The sequence below is a fragment of the Fulmarus glacialis genome, unplaced genomic scaffold (genome assembly GCF_000690835.1).
Source record: "Fulmarus glacialis isolate BGI_N327 unplaced genomic scaffold, ASM69083v1 scaffold4448, whole genome shotgun sequence".
In the NCBI taxonomy this organism is placed as follows: domain Eukaryota; kingdom Metazoa; phylum Chordata; class Aves; order Procellariiformes; family Procellariidae; genus Fulmarus; species Fulmarus glacialis.
Window position 1 is genome coordinate 12,680 of NW_009229985.1, and position 18,222 is coordinate 30,901.

Here is an 18,222-nt window from a genome sequence, read left to right on the forward strand (position 1 = left end):
AGACTGTATACATGCTTGCCTTTGTCGTTGCTGGGACATTAAATAGTTTGCAAAATGTTAGCTGCTCCCTCTGCTCAGCAGCTAAACGTGACCGGACTACTGAAGCATTATTCACATCATTCTAATAAAACAAATAAAAGCTACACTTTTTAATTAAAACTTTATCAGCCTGTTCCAGAAACAAAAACCCTACTGGCTTGAATGGAAATTTCCAGAATCTGCTTATCAAACCCTAAAGAAAGTTACCATTATATTTATTATCTGCTTCAAATTCTGTCTTCCTTTTTGGAAAAAAGAGGAAGTGCCAAAATGGCTACTCTATCACAAAAGGAAAACCACACATGTTTTTTAAATGTTTGTCTTTACTGTGTATTGTATCTGCCATCTACAAAAAAGTTCATGCCGTCAGAGGGCAGAAGCAATCTCATAGCTGCCATGACAAAGATGACACATGGAAAAACTTGGTAGTATTAGTATTTCAATGTACATTTATTTTAATTTTCATTGAAGTCAGGTATACCCAGTCATGGTAACAGCTCAGTAATGCAACGTACTAATTCCTGTCCACCCACAGTTAAATCTGGAGGAGCTGTTGATGCTCACCCCCTCATGGGATGTCCTCGGAGCCTACAGAGTCAGTACTTCAATGTACAGAATATTCACAGCTTGTTTTCAGAGAACTATGACTAAATGTGTTTTCTTCTGCAAAATATGTCACTTTTTCTGTGGCTTTCTCCTCACGCCCACCTATGCCCTGAGAAGTCCTCAGGGTGGAAAGTCTCACTTCCAGGCCTCTAAAACAACTGAATAAAAAATAACTACTCTGTAAAATTAATTAAATTCTTACTTTTCTTAGTTTGTGGTGAAGTCTTGGACATTGCACAAAATATTGGCTGGAAGTTTGCCTTGCCTTTACACCCCTCTAGATACCAAACAACTCTAATGGCTTATGCTGGATTTGTTTGATGGCTTTTAGCTCATAAATGGGGAGTGTCTGTGGCCTCGCGCATTTCCTCTATTGCTCCTCAGTTAGAAATGGCTCTCGGCTTTTATTCTCTGCAACACTAAACTTTGGTTTACTTAAAATAAATAAATGGAGGCAGCCCTATGAGAATGAATCAACGTTTTATGCATTGCTGAGCAATAGACACAACACACCCAAATCAGCTTTAAGTGGAAGAATAGTTTTCCCCAATCGTTTTTAAGAATACATTTTTAAACAGAGGCTGGGGACTTCCTGAAAGAGCAGAAGAGTAGTACAGGCAGGAGAGAGCCCAACTCTTACCAAGTATTGGTCAGTACAAATTTTGCCTTGAAGCTCATCCCAAGCAGCAATGTAGAATACCTAAAGCAGACATTGCTGCCACGGGGAAGACTCACAGACTTACCGCAAACTTTCTATCAAGTTCATCATTTTCAAGGGAGTCATGCAAAGAACAAAGCTATGTTATACAATGAGGCATAACGGAGCAATAACAAAATCAGTAGGTATTTATGTTAACAGCTGAGACACTTGAGGCCACGGTCTGGTTGTGCTTTAAGGGGAACTGGGGTCAGTGGAGCAGTTACCCCTCCTTCCCCCAGCTGGTAGAGATGTGAGGGCTTGAGCTGGCTGGGGAGGGGAGCGTTTTCCCCCAGGAGCCCTGGAAAGCCTGGCTAAGGTGGGATATTGCAGGTGAGTGTGCTTGCAAAGAGTCACAAAGGAGGGAAAGTCTCCTCATCCTGTTGAGGAAGGAAGAAATGGAAAGCAAGTTGGGATAGGTGACCCTGGTGCGCTTTTTATTTTCACTTGTGCTGTGCGTTGTCTTGGGGCTGTCTGTTGGAGCAGGCCTAAAAGGTTGAGAATGCGGAGGTGAATTGATGGTTGACTGAAGAGCTCGGTGTGGGAGCACAGATATTAGGTGATTACTGATCCCTGGGCCAGGAAAAGCAATGGAGGAAACCAGCTCTGCCATTTTCTATGTTCATGTCACGTGTTGCTTTGTAAGAGCATACCGAAACTAGAAGGGACCTGCTGGTGTCAGACTGTATTTTTGCATTTGACTAGCAGTGACAATTATTAAACTAAAATTACTGACCCTACTGCAGACGTTGCTTTCCTTCTGCCTGGCTGAGCATGTTGCTGCTGTGGGCTCTAGCTCATGACTGGAGCTGGAGGAAGTCTGATCCGGTCTGTGAACTAGATCTCAGAAAACATCTTCAGCAATTTCTGCTTTCTGCAATTTTACCAAACCAATCTCTACTGGGATCAGAGTTAGACAAGTGTGGGGCTTCCAAAATTATCTGATTCCAACCACTCATGCTCTTAAGGAGTCTGAGGACTATCCTTAAGACTGCTAATCATGAAAACTGCTTGTCCATAAGGATTTTTTTTCTTAATATTACAAACCAATTCAGATTAATTCTTATATCAGCGAGTTTTCCATGTAAAATAAAGTTCTAGAATATCTGATAACCAAAATCTTGATTAAAGTTTCCTTTCTGCTGTGCAGTTACTTGGTAAATAGACTTTGCAAAGGTTGTGTGGAGCAAGAAATTCACCTTGGATATGCAGTATAATAATACAAATACATGCAGGCAGAAGCTCTCTGTGCTTTTTCATTGCTTCCACTTGTGTCAGTGGATCTTGAACAGGCATTTCAAAATGAGACCCACAGATGAGCACGTGGCACTTGGACCTGTTCACCCACTAAGAGATTAACCAGCTGCACACGAACTGGCAGCACATTGAGTGTGATAAGGCTAAGGAGCTGCAAACTGATTTTTTTGAGACAGCTCTCTGCCTTTCCTTTTCTGCCTGCAAGAAGCCACTAGATAGCAGTACAGAAGCAGAAGCAAGGCACATTTTTCTGGTTCTTCCCAGCACACTTGGGTTTTGGGTGGCCTTTCTCTATTCGCTCTGCTGCATTTAGCCTGGTCTTGCTAAAGAAACAAAGCTGACATGATGCTGTGTTAATCCTCTTCCTCCCCTGGTCACCTGCAACATACTATCCAATTCTGTTTTGACAAGCTTCATGGAAATTGGTAGCTGGATAATGCTCCAGATTTGTGCCCCAGGTGGGATTCAGCTGCTCCCTGTACTGGCATCAGCTGGGCATGGGCTCGCAGCCACTTCTTAATGGTGAGCGATGGGAGACAAAGGAGAAACTGGGATCATTGCAGCAAAAAGTCTCCAGGATACTAGACACATCAGGTTCCTTAGTTCTGTTCACAGAACAGCTGGGGCTGTGTGTACTTGGCATTGTATGAACTGTACCTGGTAGAATATAGCAAATTAGCTACTTTACCAGTTGCTGGTTAACCTGCCTTATAATGGTGACAATAGGACACTGCTGTATTGTTGTGTCTATCCCCACTGGTTGCTATTTATGCTGCAATGAAGCATGTGAAGGTACAGAGCAGCATTCCGGCATCACTTTGACTCAGAATAATCTCAGAATAGTTCTCTGAGCTTCATACTGCTTGAATCTGCCACTAAGTTGGCTACAGCAGCATCAGTTGGCCACATCCTGGCTTTGCTGGAGCCTAGTCTATTGGAGATCTACTTCTTGCCACTATAACGAAGTGGTGGTCCGATGGATGAGGATGCTAATCAGAGGTAGCCTCCTACTCCAAGGTACTATCGAGTCCAACAGGTCTGCAAGCACAAGAGTCCTTCTCTGATGCTGTGTTGGGGGGGATATCGAATCCCTCTCCAATCTTCCTGTGCTACTCAAGATTTTGTAGATCTGTTCATGGTGCCCCTTAGGTTATCTCTTTTCCAGACTGACTCATCTTTGACTACCAATCTAATTTTCCTGTGGAAGCTCTTCCATACTTTCCACCATTATTTTTGCCCTTCCTGGGACCCTTTCTGGATCTAAGATATGCTTTTGAAGGGACTAGAACTATACATAGAATCCAAGGTAGATTTGTACGGTGGTGTAATGCTGTCTTCTGCTTTGTTTTCTATGGCTTTATTAATAACTGCTAAAATTTGATTTGCTTTTTTCAATGCTACCAAGCAGAGGGGTGATATTTTCATGGGCTTGACTACTCATGATAAGCCCAAAATCTCATTCCTGAAGGGGTAATGTCTGGTTAAAGCCCATCATTTTATCATTTAAACTTGGAATTGCTCTCCTGTTTGCACCATGCTACATTTATTTGCACAGAATTTTCTCTATCTGCAATTCTTCATTCCTGACCTTAATGTCCTGAATTACTTTTGCTTTATTACTCATCTTTTCCAGAGAAGAACTTCCAGAAAACTTCTTTATCAATTGGTCAGAAAGTAAAAAAAAGTCAGAAAGAGTAAAAAATGCTTTTTGGAGATGGTGTTGCAGATCTTTGGGAAGGACATTGTTTTGGCAAGAAAACATTTGTGAGAGTTCCTCCAAGGCTGTCTTTGCAAATAGAAAATATGAAGCTGGGGAAAGAAAGAGAGGGGTCTTCAAGCAGAAGGCAGAATCAGGGGAAATGAAGGGATTAAGAAAAAGTAAGCAAAGACAAAGTCAGAGGTGGAGACTAAGCCAAATGTTTAGAAGTGTAAGAGCACAGAGCTTGTTCTTGCTGCTCAGCACCGCAGAATGATAATGGGCCTTAAGAGTTCCATGGAAAGGCAAAACAAATAGTATATTGAAATCTCTGATGGCAGTGCCATGCTGAAAGTCTTGGAAGAGGAAAGGAGAATAGGACAGAATGGGATAGGATAGAATGGGGTAGAATAGAATAGTTCAGTTGGAAGGGACCTACAACAATCATCTAGTCCAACTGGGCTGACCAAAAGTTAAAGCATGTTATTAAGGGCATTGTCCAAATGCCTCTCAAACACTGACAGGCTTGGGGCATCGACCACCTCTCTAGGAAGCCCCTGTTCAAGTTTTTGACCACCCTCTCGGTGAAGAAATGCTTCCTAATGTTAAGTCTGAACCTCCCCTGGCGCAGCTTTGAACCATTCCCACGCATCCTGTCACTGGATCCCAGGGAGAAGAGCTCAGCACCTTCCTCTCCACGTCCCCTCCTCAGGAAGCTGTAGAGAGCCATGAGGTCGCCCCTCAGCCTCCTTTTCTCCAAACTAGACAAACCCAGAGTCCTCAGCTGCTCCTCATTGGACCTGCCTTCCAGCCCTTTCACCAGCTTTGTTGGCCTCCTCTGGACGCATTCAAGGACCTTCACATCCTTCTTAAATTGTGGGGCCCAGAACTGCACTCAATACTCAAAGTGAGGCCGCACCATTGCTAAATACAGCAGGAGAATCACCTCTTTTGACCAGCTTCTATCCGGAAGCGTAGGAAAGAAGCAGTTGCGGTACATAAGATCTGGAAATGGAGAAACGAGACTTCAGTGGGGCTCACTCAGCATCTCTGGAAAGTATAAGATCTAGTTTTCTCTCCTTCCACTCGCTGCCCTGGGGTCTCCGTCAGCTAAAATGTCCCATTTTGTGCTGTTTCACTGGATTATGATACAGATCTTTATAGGTGAGTCTTCACCTGCTTTTTGTGTGCTTGCTCAGAAAACAAGAATTTTGTAAAATTAAAAACAATGACACTTGTTTTGTGAAAACAAAACAGTGAAAAAGGTTGTAATTGTATATAGAACTTCAAAAGTTTTCTTAACTTACTGAGTTAATACTGATCTATTGGTTGAGAATTTTTTTTTTTTTTCCTCTTTTTAAAAATGTTTGTGGTCTCCTCTGTGTATAGGCTTGGTTAGTTCCCCTGTCTCCCCAAATTATCTAACTTCTTTACTACTGTTAAATGTGTACTGCTGGCTTTGCTTTTTCATCTGTCTCTCCACCACGCTACAGTGCTGACACAGCCCAAGCTAGGGAATTGGAATATTGAGAGAGTAATGAATGTACATACATGATAAAGAAATGATTTTCTGCAACTCTGAAGGCTGTCTGCTGCTATGAACTGAGTATGAGAAAGCGCGGCTGGAGATTCCTCTCCTTTTACTCCCAAGTGTTCAGTTCACCCATCTAAAATCTGAATCCTAAAAAAGATAGAAGTCAAAGAAGAGTAACTTGGGAGGCTGGGTCTTGCAAGCATGGTTGGTATCGGCTATGTTTCTGCACGCGCATTTAGGCATCAGCAATGCAGTTCCCAAATTGCCTGAGGTTGCTCAGGAATGTGAGTTCACCCCCTTTCAGCGGGGCATGAGCTCCTAATGAGAGTTGTGCTTTTAAATCACTTAGGCATTTCAGGAAATTCTGTCTCAGATGAGTAAATATTAATTGGCTAACCTCTGCCAGGATGAAATATTACGTATAACATCTACAGCAGCTGCGATGTTCTCAAATTGATGTGAAAAGTAGTGGAAAAGTTTGGTCAGCGGCAGGATACACTGAGTGGCAAGAGGTGACCCATGCCCCGTTGAGGCAAGGTAACACAACCTCCACGGTGTCTGCTGTGCAAGTGGACCTTCGCTGGCACTTTGCTGCAGCCCAGGGAATTCCATAATATTTTTTGTCTTTTGCCAGTCTCAGCAGAAGAAACAGGAGGGCTTTTTCCTTGCCATATCTTCAGCCTCAAAATAAATTGGAGGTACACGCCTCCATTTGGTCTTATTTTCAAAAACTTCCTTATATGCAGAGCTACTGAAGGATGAGAATAGCTCTTTGTTACCTTCTCTTTAACTCGGCTCAGCGCTGAGAATGAATAGTCTTGAGACTCAGGAAACCAGCCCAGTGGGCAGTTAAATGCTTCTTTTCTGTTTATCAGTCATTTTCTCTTTCATTTCAATTTCATCACCTTCAAGAAGAAATAAAAAAAAATAGGGTTGATGGGGAAAAGATGCCAAGTATCTTCTACAAAGAAGAAAAATTATTCCAGAAATAGATCAAGAAAAAAATTCTTTTTCAACCAGCTGTCTTGGCTGGAGGATGTATGTCTTTGTCCATCCAATGACCAGTCTACAGGAGAGAAGACCACTACAACAGCAACTGTTGGAGTTACTGCTTAACACCAACTGTCACTGAGCGTTGGTTCAAGAGAGACTATATATAAATATGTGTATATCTGTATGATCTGAACAATTATGAATACCCCTTTCTATTTTGGAAGATATATTAAACATCTGGAGTCCATTTCTCTCTCACTTGGGTTAAGGACTTAGAGTGGCAAACCTCAGTGACTTCAGTGGGACTACCCAGGTATAGCTGATGCCCAGGGTGCCTTGGGTCAAATCTGGATGCCATGGACAAGGGTAGATTCCTCTCACAGTAAGACTAGGGTGTCACAATGTAACAGTCTCAGGAACCTCTTAATTTCAAAGACATGTTCATTCAGTCCTATTTACTATTTCTTTTGGAAAATGTGTCTGTGGAAGAGGCTGCAACTGAGAAGGGAGTTATTTAGTCCTTGCAGAGATTCATACTATTGAATCAAGGCTGTTGCAGTATTGAAGATTTCCATACCAACCTGCAATGCAGGCAGATGTTAGCAACATTAGCTTCACATAAATTAAAAGAGGATTTGAAACTGCAGAACTTGTAACTTTCTAGCACCAATACTGGTGGGAAACTGCACTGGAGACACTCTGGTGCCTTGTGTCTTCCCTCTTCTTTTTATTTATTTATTTATTTATTTAATAAGTTCAAGGCTCTGCTTCTTTCAAAGAGAAGAGCAGGCAAGTTTTCATTTGTTAAAGGGTTCCTTAATGAGGCTGCTTTTGTGCTGTGCAGGACTGGGATGAAATAAGAACAGAAGATGAGCCCATTTCTCCTCAAGCAGCAGTGACCTTAACTCCAGGAATAGCTCAAGCTGGTCTTGGTTTTGCACACATCTTTGTTGGGGTGACTTGAAAGTATGGGTTAACTCGCCCAGCGACTAACCCCCTGCTCCCCTAGGGATACTTTCAAGGTCAACTGCATGAACTGTTTTGTTCTGTCATCAGATAAGGAGGCTGTTTTCTCTGTTTGTTTTGCTGTAACAAGGCAAACGAACCTACCCTTTCCGAGGACTAAAACAAGCAGCCATCTTGCAAAGCCTTATCCTGTATTCAGGAATTCATTTTTTTGGCACATCCTACCTTCATTTCACTGCAAAAGCTTCTGCCCTTCACACCATATTGCATGTTGTTTTGTCTGCCTCTACTCTTTCAGCATTTGGAGCTGTGGAAACCTGAACGAGTTGGCTTATCTTGCCAATGGGATAAGCAATAGTGAAGCTGAAATGTCATCCCAATAACAAGTCATGAGGCAAACTGCCACAGACTAAAACCTCACCTGGGGAATAGTCCATTAAAGACAAAACAAAAGAGACATGGACACAGTTGGAAGCATCTGTTTGCTATCTGGGAGTCATGCCAAAAAGAAAAGGCATTCAAACCGCTGGCAAAATAGAAATGTTTGGCAAACCAGGGCCAAAGCTGGTGATAATAGCAGCAACTGCTGTAAATTCTCTTTGGGGTAAGCAAGCGGGCCATGAGACATCAAATCTGCGGGATGATCCTCTTGCTGCAGCAGAGGACCAGATCTAGATGCTGCCCAGGTCCCTCAGTTCCGGCTCCACCACATGTAAATTATAACATGGGGGGAAAAGGCAACAAGGTAGGAGGACCGACACAGGGCAAATGAATGTAAACCAGAAAAGATTTGTTCCTCTATGGGAACCTTTTTTGTGTAGTGCCTTTCATGAAGAAGAAATCCCTTTTAGGGCAATCTGGGAACTGCATAGACAGGAGCGAACAATATGTAGCAAAGACTCAAACCAGATGCTAAGGTGGGTATTGGCTGTAAAACACCAAGTAAAGCTCGTCGTTAAGAGTAAGAGCACAAGGAAAGCATGCATATGCTCTTTTTAACATCAGTATAAAGCTAGCAACTAAAGCTTCTATGTACACAGTGCTCTGCAAGGTAAGTGGGATAGTTGGCAGGGCTTGCTCAGAAACAGAAAAAGCAGTGCACTTTCTGAGAACAGGTTCCCGTAGACAGATCCCACTGCTATGCCAGCTTAATTAGGTCCTAATTTCACACATGAATAGGTATTTTGGACCCTGCTATTGAGACTGTCAGTGAAAGGCAACTATTACAACGTTTCCTTTTTGAAGGAGATGATGGGGGACTGAGAAAACCAGATGTATTTCACACCAGGTTTCTGAACAACTTTCAAACTGTCTCTTAGGAGAGGAGATGGGATGGGAGCAGAGTTCCCAAATTCCATTTGCACAGCTCAAGTCTGCGCTCGGGCTGCCAGCGACAGACCTCAGCTTTGCTCACCGCGTGTTTGATGTGAGCGATGTATTTTGTGAGCGGCCCTCCAGCAGCTGGCCGGGGCCAGAGCATGGAGCCCTTCAGCAGCAAGCCAAGGCCTGCGAGCTCCTGGCCGTTGCCTGCAGTGGCCCAGGCCATTAGCTGCCGCGGGCTCCAGGGGAAGGCTTGGGGGATCAGCAACTGCAGGCAGGAGCGTTTCTTTTCCTGCCTCATTGTGTTGCATAAGCAGAGTCATGCATCAGAGACTGCCCACGCTCATCTTTCCTTGTTCTGCCTTGACAGCGCACGCCGCATCCGAAGCTGTTGTTAGAGGAGTAATAGGGCAACCTGTTCTGTTGCCTTGCATCTACCAGGTGGCACGACATAAGGACATCTCTGATATGTGCTGGGGCAGAGGCCCGTGCCCAAATTCAAAGTGCAATAACAAAATTTTGCACACCACTGGGAATAGGGTGACATTCAGAAAATCTCAGCGATACAGTCTCCTGGGCTATATTTCCTATGGAAATGTGTCTCTCACGATTGGGAAAGTGAAGGCAGAAGATGCAGGTACATACTGCTGCCGCATAGAGGTCCCGGGTTGGTTCAACGACATCAAACGGAACATACGGCTGGAGGTGACCAGAGGTGAGTTTGGGGACCTTTGTGATACAGCCAGCAGGGAGAAACCTCTCACTGGGTAGGAGTTTAAAACTGGAGTTTATGTGTGCTTTGTTTGTTTGCTTGTTTGTTTTGGCAAAAAGTGTTTTTCCTAAATTATGTAGTTTTCAAGGGAGGTCTGCAACCAGTTGCCGATTTGAATCACACTCAATGAGCAGTTTTGGTGAGAAGATAGTAACTTTTACCCTTTTTTTGCCTTTCAAATAAAATATTTAATTTCTCATTGTGTAGCTATATTTGACGTTTTAAAAGATGATGGAATTAAAGAAGGGATTTATCATTTGAAGAGCCCTTGGAATGAAATTCAGTTTTTTCATTTGGGGTTCACCCCAACACCAAAAAGGCTTTTGTTTGGTTCATGTTATAAGGAGACCCATGTGTTTACAAATTTTTTCTCAGAGTCTTGAAGGACTTTTTCCCCTTCCTATTATTTTGCTGAGCTGCAGGATAAAGTAAGAGTCTTACAAAGTCAAGAGGAGGCTGAAAAGCATTGCAAAGCACAGAAAAAGAAAAGATGGTACCCACCCTCCACACTGCAGAAAGAGAAATTTTTTTTTTAATTTTACAGGGTGTTCAGGAGTGCAATTGGTGCTGATGTACACAGCACTCTTGTAGGCCTGTTGTAAGCGATACAACAGCAGAGGGGAGGGAAAATTCTGCAATCCCATGTCTATCCCTGAGTTTGAGGGCAATAGAGTTCATAAAAAAGGACTCCGTTGAAAAGATTAGTAAGGAGCCTGTAGCTGAAAATCGAGCTATTTTATTAATTTTATTTTTCATCACAAAGTTTGCAAGTTTTTGGGTTCCACCACACAAGGTTCTGGCCCTTCCATTTCTGTAAGAGGGTCAAGGAGGGGGTGTTTGAAACCTACCAAAAAAAAAAAACCCAGCAAATCTGTAAATCTGGAAATTGCTCTGGCTGGGGTATGTTTTCTGCTAATTAAACAACCTTTTTAAATAGTGATTCTCCCACCTTCATTCTCAGTATTTTAGCAGCTAGATAATTTTCATTCCTTTCTGAGTTGACTTTCCTCAGGGTCGGTTGTGAATGGTCTGATCTAGCTTTTCTCTCGGCTATGTTTTTTCTATGCAGCCCCTCCAGTGATGACAACCACCACGAGAAAGGCTCCCGTTTCCCCCAAACGTTTTAGAAAAACAACATTTGCTCCCCAAGCAACCTCTGATCATCAAGCAACAGCAGAGACTGCTGTCCTCCTGACAACCACCCTCCCCGAAGCCACAACTCCAACCACCGATCAAACAACAGCAGCGACTGCTGTCCTCCTGCCAACCACCCTCCCCGAAGCAACAACTCCAACCACCGATCAAACAACAGCAGCGACTGCTGTCCTCCTGCCAACCACCATCTCCCCAGCAACAACTGCAACCACTGAGTCTCCAGCAGTAATTACACTGGAGACCATTGCTCCCCCAACATTTGCTGTGACAGCAGATGATAATTCTCCAGCAACTATGGTGACAACCAGTGCTCTCCCAGATTTTCCAACTGGTTTCCAAGCAGCTGACATGAGGACTGAAGGTGACGACGTGTTCTGCTCAGCAGAGTCCGTCCCTCTTCCTGGAGGTAAAAGGGTAACCAGCACCAGTCCTTTCTTTTTTCTGTGTAGCAGATATGGTCTGTGTTAGCCTGACTCTGGCATCATAGAGACTTTCCAGATAGTTTTTATTTGTATCTGGGAAGTTTTTTCCGAGATGCCTATAGGTATGTCTCAGTAGGTTTAAGGAAACACAGGTCAAATGTTGTGGATGATGCCAAACCGGGGTGAATGGCCAAGATAGCTGAGGGTCAGGCTTGCATTCAGAGGAGTTTTAACAGGCTGGAGAAATAATGTGACAGAAACCTCACGAAGTACAACAGAAATAAATGCAAAGTCCTGCACCTGGGATGGAGTAAGAGAGATTCACTCAACTATGCACTAATTTTTTTCTTGATTTGGGAAAGACAATTGAAATGGTCTGCTAAAAAGGTTAGTTTAGAGCATGTTCTGCTTGAGCAATAAAAGCAGTGAGAATTCAAAACATGCTTAAAATTGAATACTTACATTGTGATCCCATATGAAGGCTGCTGTTATTATTAATATTTAGTTGACCAGAGTGACCTATTATCATCCTAACCATTCCCAAGTTGCTACTTTATCCATATCAGTGACTTCTTTTCCACAGATTGATGTCTGCACACAAGGCTGGTTTTTGTACATTTTTTGCGTGTTCTATCACTTGAAGTTCTTTCTGACCTGAACCTCTGAAGACAACTTTTCTGTATCATCTCTTGTTTTCCAGCCATAACAACATGCCCCAGTTAAACTTGACAACAACTAATTACATGCTAGTAAAGCACATCAGTTATCTGGGTAGGATGAGCTGCAGACATGAAAACCGAGGTGCAGATTTTCACCTCTTAGTTGCAGATGCAGAACTGTGCAAGCAATTTTGAAAGCCTCATGAAGACCCTCCTAATCAGTGATCTTTATAAGCGTTACTTTTTACTTTGTTTCAGTGACTACTGAATTCCCAGGTACATTTCTGACTGCAGAGGGAGCTAAAAGTGCTAACACTTCTCTCATGGTGGAAGACGTGCCAACTACAGGTGAGTAGGATAATGTTGCAAGAAGTTGCATGTTCAGAGAAATGAAGAAGTTGTCATGAACAAAAGTATTGACTGTTCTTAAGAGTGTGCCAAATGCATACTGATAGCTATTCATTGCATTTGGAAGTAGGAGGTATCTGGGGTCCACACAGAAATTGTTTGAAATCAGGATGTAACAAAAGCTGAGAAAAACATGTTTTTAAGCCTCCAATGGAGATTTTGAGTCACTCACTGCTGTTGGGTATCTCAGGTCTGAGAAGTTAAGAACTTGTAACCATCCAAGCTGAATTCTCAGATACCCGATTTGTCATCACTGCGAGTTCTTTGAGCTTTCCATTTTAAATCCTCCCTGAGTGTTGTGAGCTTTGAACCTCACTGAATATATTCAGTCAGGTGTGGCTGCAGGCTCAGCTCTCCGGTGCTCAACTTGTGTCCTTGGTCATGACGGAAAGCAGGAGGTAATTACCACAACTATCATTCCTTCAAGAGAAAAGAAACTGGTATACAAAATCATACCATATCTGAGAAATGAAAAAACTTACATGAAGTTTGCACTTTATGTCTCTCAGTCAAGTGGCTCAAGTTATTCAGGTGTGATGGTCTGCCCACCAGATGCCCTCAAATGAGGACTTAAAAAAATGGAAAGCTAAAACTCAAGGATGACATGTCATATTTGGCTGTTAAGAGTCCTTTTAGTTTCAACTAGCGCCAAGAATCTCTTCATTCTTAAAAACACAGTATTTAGATTTTTGCAGGTCTTCTTTTGCTAGACCTAGAGACTTGCAGCAGTAATGGAGTTTAAGAAACTGTTCCTTAATGCCCCTGGAGAGGGCTCACAGAAGAGACTAAACTGGTCTCTTGAGCATTTCTGAGGGTATCTCACCCCTGTCTCACTTGTCATCTTTCTGACATAGTTCTGGATAATGCCTATATTCTACCATTTAAATAGGAAGTTTTGCAAAGGGTCTTACCTCTGCGATTCTGGGGGCAACTTAAGTTGCCACTGTGGGCTAGAAAGAACCACCACAAAAGCAATAACAGCAGAAAACGTACCGTGCTTATGTGAGTCATGTACACTCCAACCCGTGCAAAAACTTGTGTCATGCTATTTCCGAGAGCCAAACTGTCATAATGTGTGAAAATGCTGCAGCATGATTGAGTACTGTCTAGTAAGAGCCATAAGCCAAGTTAAGTTCTTGACTCAGTCTTCTTTTACTCTGTGAAATAATGTACTAAATGAACCAACTTCAGCCTTATTGTAATGCAAGGGAAGGCTAATTTGTTGCTGAACCCTGTATTGATGTTAACACAGCGGCTGGGAGAGAAACCATGGCTGAGAGAGCCCTCCATCTCCAAGTGCAATTCTTGCCAGACAGGTTGGGTTAGCTGGGGCGGCTGGGTCCAGATATAGTTTCTCTTCTGTCTTCGCCTGCTTTTCCCCAGCAATAACCCCTCCGGCGCCAACCGTGCTTCAGACCAAAGAGAGAACCCCTGCTCCTTCAGGTATGGAAAGTAAGCAGCAATAGTTGCTCCCATCAGCCAGGCTGCAGCATGCTGCCAGAAAGTTTAATTTTGACTTGTGGGACGTGCATGTCAGAGTGAGATGCACTTCTTGTGTACTTGGGGGTAGTTCTGCTGAACTACAGTTCTCTTCTCTTCTCTTCTGAGAGAAGGAAAGAGGGGTGTCATAAAACAGGCATATGGCAAAACGCAATGTTCACGTATCCCTGGGATTTTTAGCACTTGCTAGGGTTTTATTGCCTATATTTGTTTAGCTGTAGTGCTTATTAGCCATAATTTCTTTTCTACTCCAGTGCAAATTTCTAGCTACAGTTGCATGCATATGAGCTAGCTGTGCCCTGTCCATGTCTTTGATAAAATCCAAGCATATTTTTTGGTACATGGAGACAAATCAACTCAGCTCTCAGAGAGAGCTGATCAGAACTTAAGAATTTGGGGGAGATTAGGTTATTCACTGAACAACATACTCTGAAAAGTTAACAAAAAAAAAAAAGAAGAAAAAAAGCAATTTTTTTTTTCTAATGGGATTATTTGTGACCATCTGATCACCCCCATCACCATGTGACATTCTGGGTGTCTCATGCATATAAAGTTTCCTTTGGCTGTGGTCTTGGGCACCACAAGCGTGTTACGTATACATGTAACAAATGACTCATCTGGTCCCTGGTACATTTTGCTCAGATGGAGGCTCCGTGGTTGTTCTCTTGTCAAACCTTTGAAAGCACTACTCATCACAGTCTTTCTATACATTAGGGCATGACCTAAGGCATAGGAGCTTTCCTGTCATAGCATGTAAGCTGAGGTTTTGATTCACTGAGCTGAGTTGACTCCTCTGGTTTTAAGATGCTGCTAAACATTGGGTGGTTCCTGTGATGGATCAAGTGGTCCAAATACTTAAATGCTTCAGTACTTTGTAGCATGAGGCCATGATGAGCCAAGCCTATATTAACTTTTTATGACTTTAAATTCACTAGCAAAAGTAAGAAAGTAGGATCATAGCATAACAGCAGAAAAGTTTGCTGCAAGAGTTCTTGAGCATTCATTTAGTTCATCCCTATTTCCAAAGCTTAGAAAACTAGAAAGGAATTATTCTTAATATCCCTGGATAGAAAAAAAATGCATCATCTTCATAGAGCTTTCTTAAATCTGTGGTAAGTTACCTGAACGTAAAGATGTTTCCTGTGGTTTTCAGTATTAATGCAGCTTTCAAAAACTGCAGTCACACATAAGTCTGACCACAATTAAACTGAGGCAGTTCCTCCACTTAGACTTGTACCTTGTTTACTACCTCTGCTCTCTACGACATCTCGTCATGCTTACAGAAGTGAAAACTTCTTCACAGCAGACAGGTTTCTACTGTCTTGCTTCATGGGCTCTCCCTGGGAAACCTCCTCTTTCCTTGATGAAGACTGACATTTCCCAATGACTGCCTGATATACCATTTGTGGCAGAAACAGATTGTTCTCTTTTGGTTGCAAGGTCTTATTTCTCCTACTCAGGGCCAGATTTTGCCCTCCTCATTCCCTGAGAGTTAATACTCCTTGACTAAAGCAGTGACAACCACAGTGGCCCTCACTCCTTCAGGTGACTGTGCCAGTAATAATTTAAATCTATTTTCAGGGATTTCAGCAAGTTCAGACAGCAAGACTGAGAAACATGATGATAATGGAGATAAGGTAAAACTTCCTCTAAGTTTCAGGAGTGTTCAACTAGAAGCCAGAAGGGCAGCAGGAGATGTTAGTGATTTTCAGTGTATTCGTACTAAAGGGACAGTGTTTGCAAAAAATAGCTTGAACTTTTGTTTAGAAGCTCAAGAACCATCTATTCGTCTTTCCAGTGGATAGAGCCAAAGCCTGTGACCATCCCATCTGGCTTGGACACTTCAGAAAAACCTCATCCCCCTAACACCCCTGTAAGAGAGGCAGAAGTAGCATCCTCGAGGTGTGACCAGGCAAAAGGCAACTTAGGAGGGTTGTTACGCTTCCCTGTCTCTAATTAAGAGAAGGATGAGGGTGACTAACCTCCTACTTTAGACACCTTATTAAGAAGTTCATGTTAAGTGGGATGAATCTAGGCTCAAATGCTTCAGAAGAAGATTTATTAAATACTTAACAGATAATTCAGGTTGTTTATCATGATCAACCTGATGTGTCTTCTCCACACTTTGTACAGGCAAGCTCAGAAAAGCATTGCAAACTGCAGCCCAATGCAGATATTTCGGAGCTCGTAGCCTCTAGGGCAACCCACTTGTGCGTGAATAGGTCTGAAGTAAACATGCTTCTAAAGCCTTTTCAGTTTTTCTCTTCTCCCTTCCAGTTTCCCAGCTATGCCATTCTCATTGCCTGCCTCATCGTGGTGTCCATTCTTTTCATATTGATGCTCTCGTTGTTGTTTTGGAAACGTAAGTATCCCTAAGCACATAATTGATTAATGTTTCTAATGCTGGCCTAGTGCAGACGTCCTTCTGTATTTCTGGTTAATCTTCTGGTAAATCTGCCACGGCCCCTGTGACAGCACTTTGTTCATTTTATGGGGGTTGCTGTCCTTACTCCAGGGCTGTGTCACCACGAGGAGACCAGGGACCATGAGTTGGTGGGGATGCAGCAGGAGGAAGCCTGTGCAAAGAACCTGTTCACTCACTTGTTGCAGGTCTGGCTCATCTTATTGGCTCTTGCTTTATAGTAAAGTGGTCCCATAGTTTTCCTGGAATTGCTCCTGGCAGACATTGGTGTAACTTAAACCAGAATGAGATCCTTCCTTTCCTGCTTAACCCACAGAAATTTTGCAACTTGCTATCTTTGCTTCTGAACTCATTTGACAGATTCATTAGAATTATAGGTTTCTTTTTGCCATTGTGACATTAATATTATTTTGCTTCTAGGTAAACACACAAAGAAGTTTATAATAAAAAGGTAATCCATTTTGTAATTTCCTATTAAAAGTTCCAATGTAATTTTTCTTAGAGGCAGGAAGGTATTGGCCACTGATTGTAATGGGTGTAGTATTGGCTTGTGGTGCTGACTACCAAAGTTTTATTATGAGCTAGCTGCAGATAACTTCACCCCAGAAAATCAAACAGTGGTTCCTGGATACTGCTTCTGTGTAGCAATGAACAGACATCCAGAGCACTGGAGAACTTCAGCAACTGGTACTTACTGTTATGTAGTGACCCCAGCTTAAGGAAAGACCTAATCTGCTTTATTCTTTGATCAAATACCAGGGCATGACCCTGGTGGGGTTATTTTAAAGAAATGAAGAGATAAATGGTTATGATGTTCAACCGACAAAATGATTGCTCAGAAAGGGATCAGGGATTTACAGACAGTCCTCCATGGAGTGGTAATTCATGCCAATACACAAAGAATGGGCCCCATGAAGGGCACACTGCAGCAATGTGGCAAACCAAGCTTTCCACCACTAGATAACTCTTGCAGCTCTCATGGGGCCACTGCACCCTCTCACACACTCCTTGGGTCACACTGAAGTATCTGAGGTAATAACTGAGGTGATCATTTTGAGCCAGATACGAAATATATATGATGAATCACCCTGTGCAGGTGCAACTGACAAATTCATGTCTTCTGGCTTATCTTGAAAAAAGGGTTTTCTTTAGACAAACCAGTGAAGTAGTAGTCCAGTGAAGTTATCATCCCTTTGCCAAAGACCAATAATTTTTCAATGGTAGATGGTCCCCCACTGCATACCCCACCTAGGAGATAAGGATTGGGGGCCAAGGAGGGACTCTTCTGAATCCCATGGTGCTTACTCTACAGCTGTCATCATAAGATCTGAACAGCACTTTCCTATCCTAGCAAGGTAAATACTTCTCTGGTGTAAAAAGTAGGCATTGCCCCATTGAAGTCAGTGGGCTCAGTAGCTTCTGGTCTCCTTTTCAATGGGAATTTGCCGACATTACAAATAAGAAAGGATGCTCTGAAGCAGCAATGTGCTTTTGCCCCATCTATAGTGATCTGTGCTTCTCACTACAGCCTTGGACCAGCAGAAGACCTTGAAAAGGTTTTCAGTGGCGCTGAAGGAGAAAACAGCATTTTTTCCCTGTGAAGAGCTCCTACATCATCTGTAGATGCCACTGAAAATAAAAAGGGCCTGTTTCATGCTGCATTGAGAGATGCATATGAGCCCTCAAAATATCAATGGGTGTAAACCAAAGGCCAAAGCTTCAACTGTGAAAATTTAAAATCTTTGTGCAAATTTTGCCGTGTTGCCTTTAAAACTC

General features: G+C 42.7%; 1 protein-coding gene across 1 annotated transcript; it reads left to right on the forward strand.

Moving 5' to 3' along the window:
* The first annotated feature begins 5,410 nt into the window (after window positions 1-5,410).
* TIMD4 (T-cell immunoglobulin and mucin domain containing 4) lies at window positions 5,411-18,047 on the forward strand. The gene is made up of 10 exons (XM_009584038.1): window positions 5,411-5,459; window positions 9,479-9,823; window positions 10,950-11,090; window positions 11,229-11,441; window positions 12,375-12,464; window positions 13,908-13,967; window positions 15,606-15,661; window positions 16,302-16,386; window positions 16,867-16,897; window positions 17,975-18,047. The coding sequence occupies exons 1-10, from the start codon at window positions 5,411-5,413 to the stop codon at window positions 18,045-18,047; spliced, it is 1,143 nt and encodes a 380-aa protein (XP_009582333.1).
* Window positions 18,048-18,222: the final 175 nt, after the last annotated feature.